Source organism: Pseudopipra pipra, chromosome 2 (genome assembly GCF_036250125.1).
Source record: "Pseudopipra pipra isolate bDixPip1 chromosome 2, bDixPip1.hap1, whole genome shotgun sequence".
Taxonomy (NCBI): Eukaryota; Metazoa; Chordata; class Aves; order Passeriformes; family Pipridae; genus Pseudopipra; species Pseudopipra pipra.
In genome coordinates this window covers 105,809,730-105,827,170 of record NC_087550.1, presented here as the reverse complement: position 1 = coordinate 105,827,170, position 17,441 = coordinate 105,809,730, and the positions used below count along the sequence as shown (strand labels likewise).

At 39.9% G+C, this 17,441-nt stretch overlaps 2 protein-coding genes across 4 annotated transcripts in view; one reads left to right on the top strand and one right to left on the bottom strand.

Moving 5' to 3' along the window:
• Positions 1–477: 477 nt before the first annotated feature.
• EIF2S3 (eukaryotic translation initiation factor 2 subunit gamma) lies at positions 478–14,306 on the bottom strand. The gene is made up of 12 exons (XM_064646788.1): positions 14,140–14,306; positions 11,820–11,883; positions 11,244–11,371; positions 11,010–11,131; positions 9,954–10,048; positions 8,711–8,869; positions 7,379–7,513; positions 6,379–6,473; positions 5,308–5,452; positions 4,712–4,881; positions 3,622–3,794; positions 478–1,371 (listed from the first exon to the last, which is right to left on the bottom strand). Exons 1-12 carry the CDS (start codon positions 14,206–14,208, stop codon positions 1,308–1,310), a joined length of 1,419 nt encoding a protein of 472 aa, XP_064502858.1. The 5' UTR covers positions 14,209–14,306; the 3' UTR covers positions 478–1,307.
• Positions 14,307–14,558: 252 nt separating this feature from the next.
• The window catches only part of KLHL15 (kelch like family member 15), a 28,170-nt gene continuing 25,287 nt past the window's right edge, over positions 14,559–17,441 (top strand). The window contains exons 1-2 of one of the 3 annotated variants that reach the window (XM_064646785.1): positions 14,559–14,753; positions 15,085–15,169. The gene's annotated coding sequence lies outside the window, so the exon portion shown is untranslated. Of the gene's footprint in view, positions 14,847–15,084; positions 15,170–17,176; positions 17,280–17,441 lie in introns of those variants that run through there. The other 2 variants (XM_064646786.1, XM_064646784.1) reach the window with 2 other exon arrangements.

Here is a 17,441-nt window from a genome sequence, read left to right as displayed (position 1 = left end):
AACCGAGTACAGGAATGTAGGCGGAATAAGGGAACGTGAAATACAGTGCAAAATCAGGAACAAAACTCAAGCTTTTTCATTGAAGTCCACTTTGATGAGTGAAATGGTGTTTACCTTTAGAAAGCCCTTGAAGATATTGAATACAACCGAAACCAAGCTTTGAAAACAAACACCACACTTTGTATAAAAATATGGAAAGTAGCATGACTTGCTAAACAGTCTAGTATATAAAATAGCTAGAACTATATATATTAGTACAAATGAAGAAATGAAATCTAAATGGATTAAAGTATTAGCACCCTACAGTAAGTTTATTACATCGTTTTCTCCTGAGGAGTGTGATTCAGGCTAGCTGAGCAAAAGTGGTTTTACACCTTTTTTCCTTATCTTATTCAGAATTCCACCACCACTACCCCACCCTCATCCCAAATCATTCCCTTCTACAGGCTGTTCCAGATATTTCATATTTGCTCAACATAATTCTGAAGTAAGTAGTTTATTCCTACTGTATAAAGAGCTCCCAGGTCACCCACGCAGAGTTCCATGATGACAATTATGTTTCAAATTAATCACATTCTTTTCATAAATCCATACTAAAATAGGCAAAAAACCAGTACTGCCAGTTCAGATCCAGTTTACTTATAGTTTTTCTTTCGGGGTTTAAGAAAACATGTTGTAATATCAGAAGTGACAACTTTAAGTCAGCCAACATTGCCATCCTAATTACAAAGTGTAATACTGTAGATTCCTAAAATCAGAACCATAGAAACAAAACTAGAAATTTTTTTGCTGTAAACAGCTGTCTAAGCAAAACAAGATGTTGTGCAGAAAAGGTACTAGTTCTCCAAGAAGTATTTGGTTTTTTGCTTTTAATTCTTGTACTGGTTGAACAATCACTGCAGTCTTTTGTTACTCAGAAAAACTGTATGAATTAATGAAAATAAGCAATATTTTATTTCAATACCAGATTTATGGTTTGTGTGTTACACTGGGGCTGGTTTGACTGATATTAAACAGATATGTCTGAAACACAAAATAACATAAATTAGACATGCCATGAGACATGTACAATTAATTTTTACTAAAATGTGGATAATTAAACCCACTTCTACGCCAATTCTTTTACACTTTTAATGGTGATAGTGACTAGTATTTTAGTAAGAGGGTAAAATTCAATAAAATGTACAAGGACAGCCATACAACTCAAAAATACTGTTTGCACAGCTTCCAATTCCACTGTGAAAATACACCCCCTTCAAAATAGAAATAGGCACTTCATCTTTAAAAATGAAGCACTCTTTTGTTCTTCAGTCATCATCAACAGTTGGCTTGATTGTCACTCCTCTTCTGATCTGACCCCAACCAATTAAACTGCAAACAGAAAAACAGTTTATATTACTTTTAATAGTAGGCAGAAATATCCTGGATAAGTCAACATCCTTCTGTTGTTCTTATGCCTTCAGTTCTTACATTTTGCATTTTCTCCACTTGTCTCCCACCCAAAACATCCTATAGGATCTAAGACTGGTTAGTGGAAACACAGAATAGAAAAGGGTGAGGGACAGAAGAGATTTGTAACCAGCTAAGGATGTACCCTTAAACAATAAGATGAAAATCTGAAAATGTTATAACTTATGCTGTCCTGGTGGACTGTAAATCTATTCACAACTTGATCTCTTTCCCTTATGCCTGAAGTGCTGCATTACTTTCAAATAGAAATGAAAATGAAAATTCAGACAAGATGAGCAGTAAGATACAAACAGCTGTAACTCTCAATCAACACGTAACCTGTGATGGTAACTCAACTCTCAGGCAAGTTCTACTATTTATACTCAGTAAAATTAAGGCCTTTTTTATAGGCCACTGTTGCCTCAGAAAAATATGCTTGTAAAAAAATAATTCAGAATATGTCCATTTCCACAGTCAGCAGGCAGTCCATATTATTAATACAACTGTCTTCAACACCTTTCCAGTTTCTGGGAAGGAGATACACATCTCAATTGCATCTCTAACTTGCTAAGCAGTAGAGCCTGTCTTGGGACACCACCAAAGGAACTGAAGTATATTAACTCAGCATTTCCCACTTTTTTGTACTGTATCCATAGGTCATAACTTGTCAATCTTTAAGTTAACTCATCCTTGGAACCACTAGTCTATCCCATTTGCTGTTTAACCTCTTTCTAAGCCTCTATATATATGCCTCTATACATATATATATATACTGTCTATTTTATACCTCCTTTTTGCCTCTTGCTTTCTCACTTTCTTCTGTATTTTCAGTACTCCACTGCCTCAGGCTGCAAGTTCCTTTTCTCAGTACCAGCTGTATATTATCTTTACTCCAACTGGATTTTATTATGCTGCTCTTCCCAGTTTGCCTTATTTCCCTTTTCTCAACTTCTAGTTTCCTTACATTGTCTCTTTGTCTTTTTGATACAGCATAGGAGTCAACTTTTCATAACTATCTTTACAGCAGGCTGCCACTACTTGCCCACCCCATAATCCAGAGACAGGTAGGCTTTGGGACAAAATATGGTCATGTTTCTCAACTGGGAAGTAACCTACAGAAGCAATAAAAGACATTAAAATTTGCACAGGCTATCAGTCTATAGCTCAAAAAAAAGAGGCATAATTTCCAATACAGTTTCTCTCTTCCTTTTGCTTTACTTGATTTAATTTGGGTCCTGCCTTTTTTTTCCCCCTCCTGTTCAAGACATTTTATCTTTTGCCTTGGTTTGGCTTGTTTTTCAGGGAAAAATCTCTTCCCTAATTTGTCATCTTGCTGAGACAGCAAGCACTAAATTCCTGTCTATGCTTTCTTGTTATCTGAAAAAGAAACATGCATCCATGGATATTTAAAGCTTGGTTCCTTTTCATAGAGATTTCTTGTAAAAACGGCTATGCTCTCTTATACTACAAGGGTTGTGCAGAGCCAACAAATCTAAATATCCTTATGTTCTTATTCATGGAGGCTTATGGAACATGTAACAGGTATCGTAATCATCTAAAAAAAGAGTCTGGCACTATGATTAAAATGAATCATAACCAATTCTGTTCATAATTGTCAGCCTCCAGATGCTTCTGTGTAGTCAGACATTTTATATTTGTAATTTGAATGGGTCAATCCAGTTGAGAATTTATTTCTCTGCTCATAGTACATAAAATGCCTGAACCTTAGAATATCCCTTCTCCATTCCCCTGCTGCTACTTCCAGGTTGCACTGAAAATCACGTCCAGCTCCACGGGTAGAACATCACAGATTGAGGTGTGTATAAGTACAGGCTTTGGCTTAGCATTATTAGAACTTTCAACTCCCTCTGCCAAGATTGCCTGCTGTGAGCTCAATTCACAGCATGGCAGTTTTGGCAACAAACCAGGACCCTGAGGTGTTTCCTTGTCTGTTAACTAATATCTACCCACCCAATCATAATGTTTGTTTAAAAAAAAGAGGCCAGCAATGAAAGGAAGCATTCCACGATAATGGTGTCAATATGTTAGGAGAATCCAGAGGAATTTTTAAAACAGACATACACTTACCTATTCCAGAAGAAAACCAGATCCATGTATTTTTTTGTTAACAATATAGCAACCAGGTACTCTACCAATTTAGCACCAACTTACCGCCAGTGTTTCTCAACTCTTCGACTCAGGGCAATTTTTTCTCCCACTTCTGTGCATACAGGGTTAGTTAGCACAATCTTCCCCAAATCAGCCTTTACTGCACTGACTCTCCCTCCAGTAGATAAGGATCCTATGTTTACCATTAAAACTTCATTCTTCGATAATTTTTGCACCTGAAGACAGACACACAAAACTCTGAAACATAAGCTTTAGTACTAAAAAAAATACCACGGACAGTCTCAAGCATCTTCTGTTACCTCCTTGCCACAAAAAAAGGTATAGCTGAGAAATACTGTAAATATACACACACACAAACCATGCACAGCACTGTCAGTGCATAAAGATTTATATGCAAAAGGACAAATACATAACGATGTTGTACATGTAGTTCTTTGGGTTCTTGGTATGATGTATTCTCTTGGGATTTCTCTATATGCACATACTGTATTAAAAGCACAAACAGTCACAGACATTGCTACAAACTGTGATGTTATACCATTCTTTTAATTAGTTTGTATATTCTCACTTACCTTATGCCTACATACAAAAAAATTATCAAAAATGATTCATTTCACAGGATAAGGCAGCACTGAACCACTTCACTTACTGTGGCATGAGGCAGTTTAGAGATTTAAATGCTAACAGGGGAAACTATGATCTTTTAGTTGATTTGTGTAAAACGGATCATGTAACAGAAGTCTGTGCTGTGCCTCAAGTTCAGTTTCTTTTCAACTACAGTATTTCAAAAATACTTAGCTTTAAAAAGTTCTTCAGAGAGAAAATCTACAAAAAGCATGTAAGTAGGAAGTAGATCACTATGTGTATTGCACAAATGAATAGGGTGATAGCAAATAGTAGTATGTTTAGAAGAACATTTAGACACATAAATACTTTATGCTACTTTAAATTACTCTGATATGAATTCCTACTCCTCTGAAAAGCATTCTTGTAATAAAGAAGCAGATTAGTTTAGTGACAAGTTTATATCAAAGGGGAGACAAAACTGCTATATAAGATGAAAGAAATATATTCAGTAACGAAACTTAGCACAAGCAGCAAAATCAGGAAAAACAAAAGAAGGGGTACAGACCTTTGCAGCTTTCTTGTCTCCTTCAGTGCGCACCCCTAATAGTCGCCTCAGCAAGAAATAGGAAATTTCTAGCTCTGTAAATATTTCTGGCAGTGCCCCAACTGCACCAAGCACCTGGCCTACCATTCGGTCAGCTCGGCACAGAGTTGGGTCAATCTTAGTGCCAACACCTGCAACGCAACAAGGAAAGGCACAAGGAGTAACTGAAAGGTAGCTGTCACTTTTATGTGTTAAAATGTTTGAAGGAGATCTAAAAACAGCAAACTGAAAATGTACTGGGAATTCCCTATTACCTGGACAGCATTTTCAGAATGTCAGCAAGACTGTGAGCTCTGTCTAAACAGATGAAGAAATATTCTACCGTTAAAGGCAGTACAACTAACAGTGCAAATTGATCTGCATTGGCCAGTGACATTCAGGAAAATTATTCATAGTTTAAATATCCAATTTTCACACCAACCCTATATCTCTCTATATGAATTATTTAAAGTTGCTCATAGTATCTTTGTTGGTTAACTGAAATTCACTGCTGAATGAAATCAAGTGTTTTCAATAAGCATGAAGGAATAAATCTTTTAATGAGATAATATTCTTACCTATAAGACCTCCTGGAGCAGCATATTGTAGATCATTGTGTTCAGCAAAGAGTGACACAATTTTGGAAAAGATTGGCTTGCACATGAGTTTCCCTTCACTGTCCTTGGACACAATACCAGGCCGCACCTCAATTTCCTGGCCCACCTAAATACAAATGTGAAAAAGGGATTAACTGGCTGTTTCACAGGAACACAAAACTACCTAGTCACAGATAAAACTTCCATATCCCAAGATCTATTTTTTATACAAGTCCTTCGCTGTGGGCTACTGTAGAACTCCTAGGATTTCTGTTGTACTGTTAACTGCAAATTGAACAATACTTACAGCCAATGTAACAACTGATTTTCTTTTCAATACAATTTGTAAAATTGCTTTAGGAAAGAATCTTTATCTGCAATAATTCCAGCATATAAATTTTAGTTAAATTTTTAAACACTGTATTTAATTTAGAAATATTTCAGCCCTGAGAGACATTAATTCACTCAATGTAACTGATCAGCATCAATACACTGCAAAACAAAGAAAACACAAGCTGTATAAACGTTCGAAGATGCAGTCTGCTCTCCAGCCTAGAAGAGCAACTTTTAAAATTTCCATCTATTGATGGAAAGCAAGCAAAATTAAAAAATTAAAATATACAGAATACTTAAGTGGGGAAGTGAAACCTGTGAGAACCCACACATATTCCTGAGGTACTTGTGAAGTTCTTTTGCTCTTTTCTGCCCTGCAATAAGTGATCAAGTAAAAGTGGTGGGACAGGAAAAAAAAAAAAAACTCCTTCAATTTTGTAAGTGATTAAATCAGTATAGTTATTAGCAACAGGTTAGATTACAATAACAAAAATATATTTAAAAAAATATATTTAAAAAATTAAAACAAGTGCTTCTTGTTCTGGTATCTTAAAACTTGAAAGTAAAAATGAGGTACAGACAGGAAGGATAAGTGCCACCTGACTGTATTTGAGTTTTAAAAACCAAATTCATTATATAAATTAATTTTGTACTAAGCATGGAAAAACTCTACTCATTATTGTAATTAAAAATCTCCAGTCAAGAAAGAGAAAAGGTTACCTTTAAGACACCCTTTAGAATACTGCCACCAGCTACTCCTCCCTTAAGGTCATCAACTTCACAGCCAGGCTTGTTGACATCGAAAGATCTAATTACTGAAAAGAATAGACCATGACCAGATTTATTTTTAATATCAGATTTTTAAACAGTGTCTTTCTTTAGCAACTCTGATTGCTTCTCTATTCTTATGAAAGTATACAATTGTAATATTTATAAATATGTGTAATGATGAACATTTTATTCCCAATTTTTAGGTATACAGTTGATTTTGTTCTCAAAACCATTTAAGCTGCTCATATACATAAATTTTTGTTTGCCTAGCAGAAAGCAACTTAACCATCAGTATCTAAAAAAGAAAGTAACGTTCAACTATATTACAAATCCCCTGCAATGTTCACAATGCCAATTGTGAATACCAGAACCTTCATTCAATGTAGTCATAGTGAATACTGTGACCTTGATTTAATGTGGTCAATTTTTAAGCATTCTAAGTATGTTTTGTAGGACTCCTATAGTTTATTTGGAAAAAAAGACAAATTAATTCATTGTAGTTGAACTGAATTTCCTAAGATGCTGGAAAAGAACTGAGACTTTGACAATTATATCCAGGGAACAAGAGACTAACACAAAAAATCTGACCGACCTATCTATAAGATTTTCATGGAAATAATTTAATTATCAAATTCATCAGTTTTTCTGTACTTTTAAAATCAAAATTAAATTCATAACAATGAAAGGAATGTTTTTAAGACACAGATAAATTTCTCATCTCTATTGCATTTTAGTGCTGTCATATGCACAGAACACACACAAAACCAACAGCAATTAAGAGAACAAACAATATAGCTTCCAGAAAATATGCAAGTTTTAAAATAAGAGCGCCCTAAATACTCTTTTAGAATCCACCTCTTTTTAGGGCACTCAGCAAGATGACATTCTAAGTGTAGACACCTTCAGTCAGTGGTTGGCCACAAAAGCCCAGACCTGAGCATTTACATACCAATAAGCCTTGGTTCAGATGTGAAGTCTCGCAAAGGGACTGGAATTTTCTTCACTATGTACTCACAAACTACCTCAATGTTGTATTTCAACTGTGCTGAGATTGGAATTATTGGAGCCCCTTCTGCAACTGTACCTAAAACAAAATCAAGTTCAACATCAAGCTTTAAGAAGAGTATTTACAGCAACACAACCAAACGATTTGTGATTGTTAAAAACACCAGTGAATTTCATGGCGTGTTTTGTGTGTATTTCCCAAAGCAGTATCAAAGCATTTATCCTTCCCTTCAATGTTTTAACTCAAACTAGCCACACCTTTTCAAGGCATTCTGAACACTGTGCAAGATAATTTTCCACTCTAGGGGAAAATTCACTTCCTACATCGTGATCAGAAATATTCTTAAGATTTCCTCAGAGAGATTTGATATCTCAGTGTTTGACACATCCGTACTCATGTTACAGTCAGATTTCATTCTGACAAACTGAGTTTCCTGTCAATTTAATGATCTTTGTTTTCCCAGTTTTGCAACGCAAGTATGTATTTTACAAAAATCCTAATTTTATGAAAGGATGCATTTAGTTTTCCAGGTTTGTTAAATTATTACTAGTTTTAATTATATCTGTGTTTCTTGTGCTAACTTCAGTTCTCAAACTCCAAATTTACACATCAAGCCATCTGACAGAGCTGTTATGAACAGTTTTTGCAAGGAAACAATTATGAATTACAAAAGAAGAAAGAGCCATTGGCTACTTCTGAGGGTGACAATCCAGTTTTGCAGCTTGTCACATACCTCAGCTAATGCAGATAAATGGAAAGCAGTGGAAGCTCCCAGGAAAGATGAAACCCAGAGCACTAAAGTTCAGCAGAACTTTACAGACAGAGTAGGATAACACTGCCCAAACTGGATTTACAGAGACAGATGAAAGACCAATCTTTTGTGATTAGATAAAAGAAATTAACACATCTACACCTACAAGGTGCCTCTAGCAAGTATTGCTTCCTTCTTTCCTGTGCTGCACTAAAATTACAGTAAAATCTCTACCAAAGAAACAAGCCAAGAAGAAACCACAAATGCAGTGAAAGCTACTAGATAAGAGCCATTGCTATTGGTTTTACATCAAGAGCTCTGACCAACAGCATTACCACTCTTGTACTTAATCAGTCTGAAATGGGTAAGAAGCACAACCCCAGTGGTCTAGTTTCCATATTTACAGATTATGTACATCAGCATTGTCTAAGAGAAGCTTTTCTATAAACCTAGAAAACCCACTGTATCCATGTCTCAACAATGAATTTCAACCACTGACTGGATTTCTGCTCTTGAAAACTTACCTTGTACAAATGCAAGGATCTGCTCATACTGTTCTTTAGCCTGGCTCTCCTTCACCAAATCAATCTTATTCTGTAGAATCAAAATGTGCTTCAGTTTCATGATTTCTATAGCAGCTAGATGTTCTGAGGTCTGAGGTTGAGGGCATGACTCATTACCAGCTGAAAGAAGAGAAGTGACTGCAATATAGAAACTATAAAGATAGAAAAAACTTCTACAGTTAGGACATCTACTTTCTACTGCATCTTTATAAAAACAAACAAACAAACAAACAAGACAGTTGTCTCTCAGGAAGCTACATGTGAAGCAACCAAGTCAATAAGCACCTATTCCCCCCCATAACTGCTGGTTGTACCATCGGCACAACGTATGACAGGTGAGAGGTTGCCAGAGTGGCTCCCTCGTTCCACTTGCTCCCAGAAGAAACACCCATCTACAGTTTCCAAAGATATTAACAGGCTAACTTGTGTCTACTTGACTTACTCCATCCTTCGGCTCTTCAGACATCTCAGTACTGACTGTAGCATAACAGACAATTCACATTTTAAGAAAAATCTCACAACTTCCTTATCAGTAAAGCCATAAAAATGCCAAGATCCCCAAACTCTGTAATACAATAATTAGATCAACTATGTGAATAGGGTTGCCATCAGTATGGTTTGGATTTCAGCCATCTAAGAAGCCAGCTTTGGCCTGATGTGCCATAATGGTGGTTAATCTCACTTGAAGTTTGGTCTATTGCGCTTTCTAGAGCTAAAGAGGCGGAAGAAATGACTAATGTTCTAAAGACATACAAAAATCAGAGCTAAAATTGTCTGAATCAACTTAAATCTCCTGTACCTTAATTTTGCCTGTATTCCTCTGGGTTTACTGTTTCTACTGTTGTTTGTGGACTCTCCTGGATAGCAAAGACTACATACATATTTCAAGGAAACTGAACCTGCAGAGAAACTCAAAATGTACTTCCAGCTAATCTATCTCCATAAAAAGATATACATTTTACTGTACTATACTCAAGGTTTCATCTTACCTAACTAATCTTCCCATGGGTCCAGCTACCAGACTAGTTTAAAACAACCCAGTTTGCTAAAGTACATTGTCTTTGTAGCATCACTTTATTTTCTTTAACACATCCCAACTGCATTCACTTAACTGCTCACCACATCCCAACAGATTTTAAAGCCCATATAAAGTTGCTTCATGATACTAAAAACCAGAGCTCTGCTTTTGTGTAGCAATTGTTACCTATCAACAGTAAAGCTGCATCCATTACTGCTGCACCGTTCAACATTGTAGCCATCAAAATATCATGGCCAGGACAATCCACAAAAGAGACATGCCTGTTGTAGGAGAAGGTGAAAAAGAAGTCCAAAAGCCAATTACCAATGGTTCCTCTGACTGATTTATGTGAGTGAATAGGCAGACACAGAAGTTAAAAGCATCCTTAAAATAGACAGATAAACATTCTGAGACAGATACTGAGAAGCAATACCTTAAAAGTATTTTCAAGGAAGTCCTAAAAGTTAGAACACAAAGACTACTGAATGGCTACTGAATACTTTTTCTGAGTTTTTAAGATTTAATACCATATATCCATATTAGGTACTGCTTTAATATTTCACCAATTTACCTGTAAATTAGACTAGAGTTAAATGCACCAGAATAAAAAAAACAAAACCAACCCAACCTACCACCACCCCCCCAAAAACCAACAAACACACCACATGGGATTTCCCTTATCTCTTTTAAAAGACATCTCCCATTCTCCAATTTTAGGAAATCATGCATCTTTAGTTACATGCTTATAACTGCACTTCACTTTGAAGATTTATCTACAGAGACAATGTTACATTTCCAACCTTGCAATTTTATTGTGAAGACCATAATAGTTGATTTGCTATGTTCCTTCCTGAACCTATCCAGTGAAGAATTCTTGTTTCCTAGTAGCATGCCACCAAAAACCAAGGGACTAATTTGCTTCTTTGCTGACAATGTTAAATATCTACTACAAGCAGAAAATCAGTGGGATAAAGAACACAGAGCTTTTAACCAGTAGTTTTGCAGTGGCTGCCTGCCTGCCACAGTTCATCTTGGTAAGCACTCCGTGTATTTTATCATAAGCATGAATTAAGAGTCTTGTTGTATCACCCAAGGCAGCTTAGACAACACCTTAGATCAAGGGTGGCCCCCACCTCAGAATGTGCCATAACAACCCATTGCAGCTCACAGCCCAATCCTGACTGTTCTCAGTTATGCAAAGGGAAGTAAAGACAATTTATTCCAGTCATTTACAGCTGTTACCTGACTAGTTTGAAGTTCCCTTTGGTGCCAGGAATATCTGTAGGGAACTCATCTGGGGTGCTACTTCCACAGGATCGGTAACACTCTGGTCGAGAACAGCTTGGGTCATCCAGCTTGTAAATCTGTGATGTTTTAGAATTGGAAAAAAGTTTAATTCCTCAAGGGTTAGTTACCTGTAAGCTCACATCCACCCTGAAATACATCTGTAATGTATTTGCTGCAGTAATGACTCACCTTTGCATTAGCATAACCCAGCTTGATTGTGATATTTCTTTCCAGTTCATTTTTAAATCTGACAGTATGAACTCCAGATATAGCTTTGACTACTGTCGACTTTCCATGGGCTACATGACCAATTGTACCTGTGTTTTAAAAGGAAATGTTTGTCAATAAACCATTGTTTAGTTTTGTGCAATGTTCCATTATTATCAACACGCAATTACGCCAAATTCTTCACGGCAGGTAAGTCCAGAGCCCCCATCACAAGCACATACAGGGTTTGTCATCATTTTGGTTTTAAACAAACAAAAAAATTGAGCTCCCAATGGACAGACCTTGCATTTTTATGAAACTCATTTCAATGCTCAATTTCAAGGTAAAATAAACTTTGCTCTCACTCCATTCAACTGTGTTCCTGAAATAAAATCGGTGCTTTTCAAGTCAAAACGGTTTGACATGTCTCTAAAACTACTATGTAACTGTTTCAGTAAGAACCTTTAAGGTGTTGCCATATAGGCACCATCTGCTACTGCAGGAGGACCAAAAAGAGTCACATTAATGCACCCCTGTTTTTTATAAGTTTGTTTTTACCTATATTAATTGTTGCTTGTCTGCTGATGACTTCTGGTGAAAGAGGCGTCAACTTGGTCACATCCTGTATAAGGGAGATTTTAGAATTTATTCATCTTGTATATAAGTGTTTAGAAAGTATCATGTGTATTTCCTTAAAAATTATCCAGTAGTTCTATTCAGCAAAATCCAAGTAAGCTCCTTGAAATAATTCTAGATATGCATTCCAGTCTTTTATGTGTGTGAAATAAGACAAAAAGCAAACCAAGTCCCGCCTGTAAATCAGCACAGGCTGCAACCCAAAGCCCTGACCGTAAATTGGTATCAGCTGCAGGGTGTCACAGATGGGGTAAACAAAACAAAAAACCTCTAAAGAACCTCCAACAAAAAACCCCAAACCCTTACATACTCCCAAATCTAAATGACACATACCAGGCAAATTCAAGTTAATTTTCAATGGGTTACATGATGAATTGCACTGATGTTTTAAAACCAAAGCTCTGTCAATAAACAGTTGTTTAATTGGTGTAAGGTCCCATTACAGCCAATATATAATTACAACTATCACTTTGGAGTCCATAGGTCCAGAGACTTCATTATTATCATGGATTTTTAATGGCTATTTTTTCCTCAAATACTGTTATTGCAACTTGAGGTACCAGACAGAAATTCTGCTGTTGTAAATAGTCTGTTGTGTGAACCTACTGGTAGCCACAGTCACAGTAAAAAACTTACAAATACATTCTGTGTAGATAAAGAGATAACTCTGGATGAGTTGGTTTGAGTTTTTTTTAAAGCTGTTTGTCCCAATAATGGACAAGTGTTGAAATCCACTGAACTGTTGCTCTGTACTACTTTTGAAACTGTTAACAGCTACTTTCCATCCTGCATTGAATTCATATGGATGAGGTGCTCAGTTCAAGGAACAATTCCGGATGGCAAGAGTCCTCAGTGCAGGACAAGACATAAATATTTTGCTAAGATACAAATAACATGCACACTAAATCACATATTGTTCACACTGTTACATGCATAATGATCAAATAAACACATCTGTGCAACAATGTAAGCTCACTCCTTTTGTTCTCAAGTTTTACACGAATAAAATGTTCACGTTCAATACAAACCAAGTCTTGAACGCTTAAGACACACAATTAAATGTGTATTTCTTGTATACCGAACTGAAAAGCACTGCCCTGCGATGGGAACGTGACCTGTAGATGGCACCATGTGGCCGGGGGACAAGCATGTCAGCGTGATGCAATTTCTGCCACCAGGAGAACTCTTCCTGTACAATTGTGCACGCAGGGAGAGTTTTTTTGGCAAGACTGGTATAAGGCCATGCTCAGCAATAAGCAGCAGTCAGCTGTAAGCACTCAAGGGCCCAAAAGGGACAGGTGAGACCATAAAGGTAAATCCTGCTGACTTCTTAGCTAGTCCTATCCGTGCCTTTTCCAACTGGGAAATGGGATGGTCAACAATGAGAGGAAGTAAAGAAACTTTCTGAGATGACCAACACGCTTACTATAGCACAAAGAGAATTCCCGTGCTCAAACCCGGAGAACATCGAACACTATTACTGTACACACAAATAGTCTGTTCTGGGCGGGCAGCAACAGGATTTTCGAGTAGTTTTGCCAGCACAGAGGTGTAATGAGTGAGACAGACCAGGAGAGACACTTAACAGGCAAGATCACCGCAGGCTGGACTCGATGATCTCAGAGGTCTTTTCCAGTCTAACTGATGCTCTGATTTTTTGAACTGATTTTCTTGGTAGATCTTAATAACCAAGAAAATTTGCTTGGCAAAACAACCAAGGCAAGGTTGGCAGCCAATTCCTCGAGCCTGCTGGGGACACACAGCACCAAATTATGGTTCTACTTGGGAAAGAGAAGAGCCTTTAGTACCACAGAACAGAACAGCCCTTAGAAGGGGAAAAGCGCACCCACCACTAAGACATAAAAGGTCTGCTCGCACAGGGGGGACGCCGAGACTCTCACTCGCCTCACCCGGGCGCCCCACACCCACTGCGACCGGCCCGACCTGCTCCCAGCGCCGCCGCTCCGACCGCGCCTGCCGCCCCGGCCCGGCGTCGCCGCTCTGCCCCTCGGCCTAGCCCCGCTGTGCTGCCCCCTCGGCCTAGCCCCGCTGTGCTGCCCCCTCGGCCCAGCCCCAGAGCGCTGTCCCTCGGGCTCCCGGGCCCCCTCAGCGCGGCACGGCCGCGGCGGGGCCGGCAGGCGTCTCGGAACCTCTCGGCCCGCACTCGCCTCACACCCATCCGGAGCGGCTCGGCTGTCCCCGCCGAGCCCCGGCAGCCGCCCCGGCGCCCCGCGGGTCTCACCAGCGTGCCCAGGTCCTGCCGGCTGAGGTGCGGCTGCCCCAGAGTCACTCCCGCCTCGTCCCCCGCCATCTTGGCCCGAGCAGGAAGTGAGGAGTCCCGCGCAGTCGCCTGATCGCCGGCTCCGCTCGGCGCCTCCGCCGCCGCCCCGTAGCCCCCAGCGCCCTCTGGCCCGCAGCGCGGCACCGGCCGGCCGGGGACGGGCACTGGGCTGGGAAACGACCGCGATCGGCGCTGCGGGGACACGGCCGGAGCCGCCGCGGGGAGGCAGCAGCTCAGGCGCGCCGCTGGGCAGCCCTGGGAAAGGTCCCCGCGGCCGCCCTCGCGCCGGGTGATGCAACCGGGGCCTGCGGCGGGGGCCTGCGCCGCGTGTGGCGGCGCGCGGGGCAGGGAGCGCGCGTGCGCGAGCGGCGGGTAACGGGGGCGCGCGCTTTGGGGGGGACCTGCGGCGCGGCCCCGGGAGCGCGCGCGGCGGGCACGCGCAGCTCGGCCTCGGCCGCCGCCGGGAGCGCGTGGGGACCGACATCCCGGGAGAGCCGCGACAGAGCGCAGGGAGCCTGCGAGACGGGAGCGCCTGCCGGCACAGCCCGGCTGGGGACCCCGTGCTGGTGCAGCGCGTACGTGAAACAGCACCGTGGGCTCGGGACGGGACCCGGTCCGGGGACAGACGCACCGGAGGCGGGAAGTTCGCCCGGGGTTTGCGGTCTGCTGTGCGTGTACACCGGCATCGCGGGGTTATTCGAGTGTCGGGTGGGTGCGGTGCAGAAAGGCGCGTGGGGGGAGAACTGAGACACGGTGCTTGTGTGTATGAAATGAGTGTCGGTGTCTGATCGGCTGATCTGCCTGAACAGTGACATGTCACATCCTTGTGTTAGTAATCTCTGCTGCCCATCAGACTGATAATGTTTTTTGAATTTCAGCCCTTTTTCTTGCTACTCTCTTTTATAGGCTGGGCACTTATTATTTGGGAGACCACTTGGATATGAGACTGTGCCCCAAGATACGAGCAGGCTGAATGTTTTGTATGAAACAGGTAAAAAATTCACACGTGCTGTGTTCAGAGTTGAGTGTGACATAAATGCTTTAAAAACTGAGTGAATAAAATCCCCAATGCAGTGATGAGAGCCAGTTTAGAGGTTCAACGGAGATTAAAGGCCAAATTCCCTACTCTTCCCTCTGGGAAATTGAATTGACTTGTTCATGGGAACTTCTTTAAGGCATAGAAGATGTGGCTAATAGTATTTTCTCTGTGATCGGGGATACGGGTTTCAGTACAAGTAACCAGTTATGTCAAATATGTGTGCACTGTGCCAACAACAGGAGCTTTGTCTGCTGGAAACATGTTGGTTCTCAGACTTTGCCCGGGCAACTGCTTGTGTGAAAAAACCCAGGTTTGGAGCAGACAACCACGTGATTGAAATGCGATGATGGAAATCCGTGTGAAACTGGTGTGCCTGGTTTAACAGTGCTGGTAACCTCCCACTTCTGTAAATACTGCTATTGCCGTCCTTTCCTGGAACAAGAGTTCGGAGTGAGTTCTGCTGGATGTACGCAGAGAACACACTGCCGGTGTTCTTGTTCTGAATAAATGATTAGGAACACTTAAGAAGCCTTACAGCATCTGTAATGGTGTTGGCAGCGACAAAATGTATATTTGTCTTGCAACCCAATCGTGTTGCACGTTGGTCTGGAATATCAATTTTCATATCTAATCTTTCCTCGGGCCACATTGTGTTTTCAATTTTGTATAAAATATCTCACTTCTGGGAAAAACAAGATACACGAAGTGGAGTGGGAACATGATGCAATACTTGGTTGTAGTTGCCTCGACGTCCAGGCATGTATAATCACTCTTTTATGAAAATGAACTGAAAACACTAGACTCTGTACTTACTTAGCTGTTTAAATTATGCAGTAATGCAGTGCAGTGTAAAATTATGGAAACAGCTTTTGTCACATTTGCATCAGCCTTTAGAAGGGATTTAATCTTTGCCAAACACCCTGTCAGGAATATGAAAAAAAATACACAAACTGTTGCTTCTATTTTAACAGTATGATTGCACATTTTACATATTCTGAGGTAGTCTTGTTACTTTAATTCACTTATTTAGAGATATTTGTAATATAAAGAAAACCCAGAAAAGTCTGAAGACTGCAAATGTCTAATTACTGTAGAACAACAAAATGGTTTGGGTTGGAAGGGACCTTAAAGATCATCTAGTTCCAATCCCCCTGCCATGGGCAGGAACAGCTTCCACTAGACCAGGTTGCTCACTGCCTCATCCAACCTGGTCTTCAACGCTGGGGCATCCACAGCTTTTCTGGGCAACCTGTTCCAGTGCCTCACCACCCTCACAGTAAAAAATTTCTTCTTAATATCCAATCTAAACCTACCCTCTTTCAGTTTAAAGCCATTCCCCCTTGTCCTGTCACTACATCCCCTTGTGAAAAGGCCCTTTCCCAGCCTTCTTATGGGCCTCCTTTAGGCACTGGAAACTGCTATAAGGTTTCCCCAGAGCCTTCTCTTCTTCAGGCTGAACAACCCCAACTAAAGTAGGTAAGAACATTTCTAGGAGTTGATATTATGTCAATATATGTCCATTGTACCTATATGTATTAATTAAATAAAGTCTAAAATTATTCAAATTGAATGGTAACTAGTGTATTAATATAACTCAAAAACCTATGCCCAGAATTTTATTCATTGCAATAGTCTCATTTTAGCCAGTAGTAACTACTTAGTAAATGCCTAAATCAGAGGGGTCAGTCCAAATCTCTATGTAAATTAATATTAGCTAAGGTAATGTTGATACCAGTGGTCATTGTCAGAGGCCTAAATTTAATTTTATTTAGGAGACTAGAATTGAGGCATTATTAACATATTTTGATTTTTCATTAGAAGCAAATTGTCCAATGTGAAAGAGAAGGGGACTTTTTTTTGTGCTTTTAAATGTTGAGATGTTTTAAATGTCAAAGCTATTGTGTTTGGGTTTGTTGGTGTTTTTTTTTTTTTGGTTTCTGGTTTGTTTTTTTTTTTTGTGGCTAGGTTTGAGGTCCTCTTGTGTGGCAGTGTGTAGGAGAGACCTGATGATCATCTTATGCCTCAGCTTGTCACAAACAGCAGACAGCAAAATGACAGTCAGGTAAAACCTAAACAGTCTTGGTTAGCTTTTTCCACCTTTGCTGACATATGAAGGTCCAAAGTCTGAGGAGGGCAGGATGCATTTAAGTTTTGTTTGTATCATTTCTGTGTATGAGAAACTTAGTTTCTACTCCAGTTTCATTTTGTTGAAGCATTAGATAGG

Bases quoted from the DNA above. Each gene is read 5' to 3' on its own strand.
- EIF2S3 (XM_064646788.1), bottom strand. From the start codon at position 14,208: ATGGCGGGGGACGAGGCGGGAGTGACTCTGGGGCAGCCGCACCTCAGC. The intron at 10,049-11,009 runs GTAACAGCTGTA...CTCCTACAACAG, and splicing joins GGGAACTTCAAACTAGTCAG to GCATGTCTCTTTTGTGGATT. The intron at 8,870-9,953 runs GTAACAATTGCT...CTCTTCTTTCAG, and splicing joins TGCAGCTTTACTGTTGATAG to CTGGTAATGAGTCATGCCCT.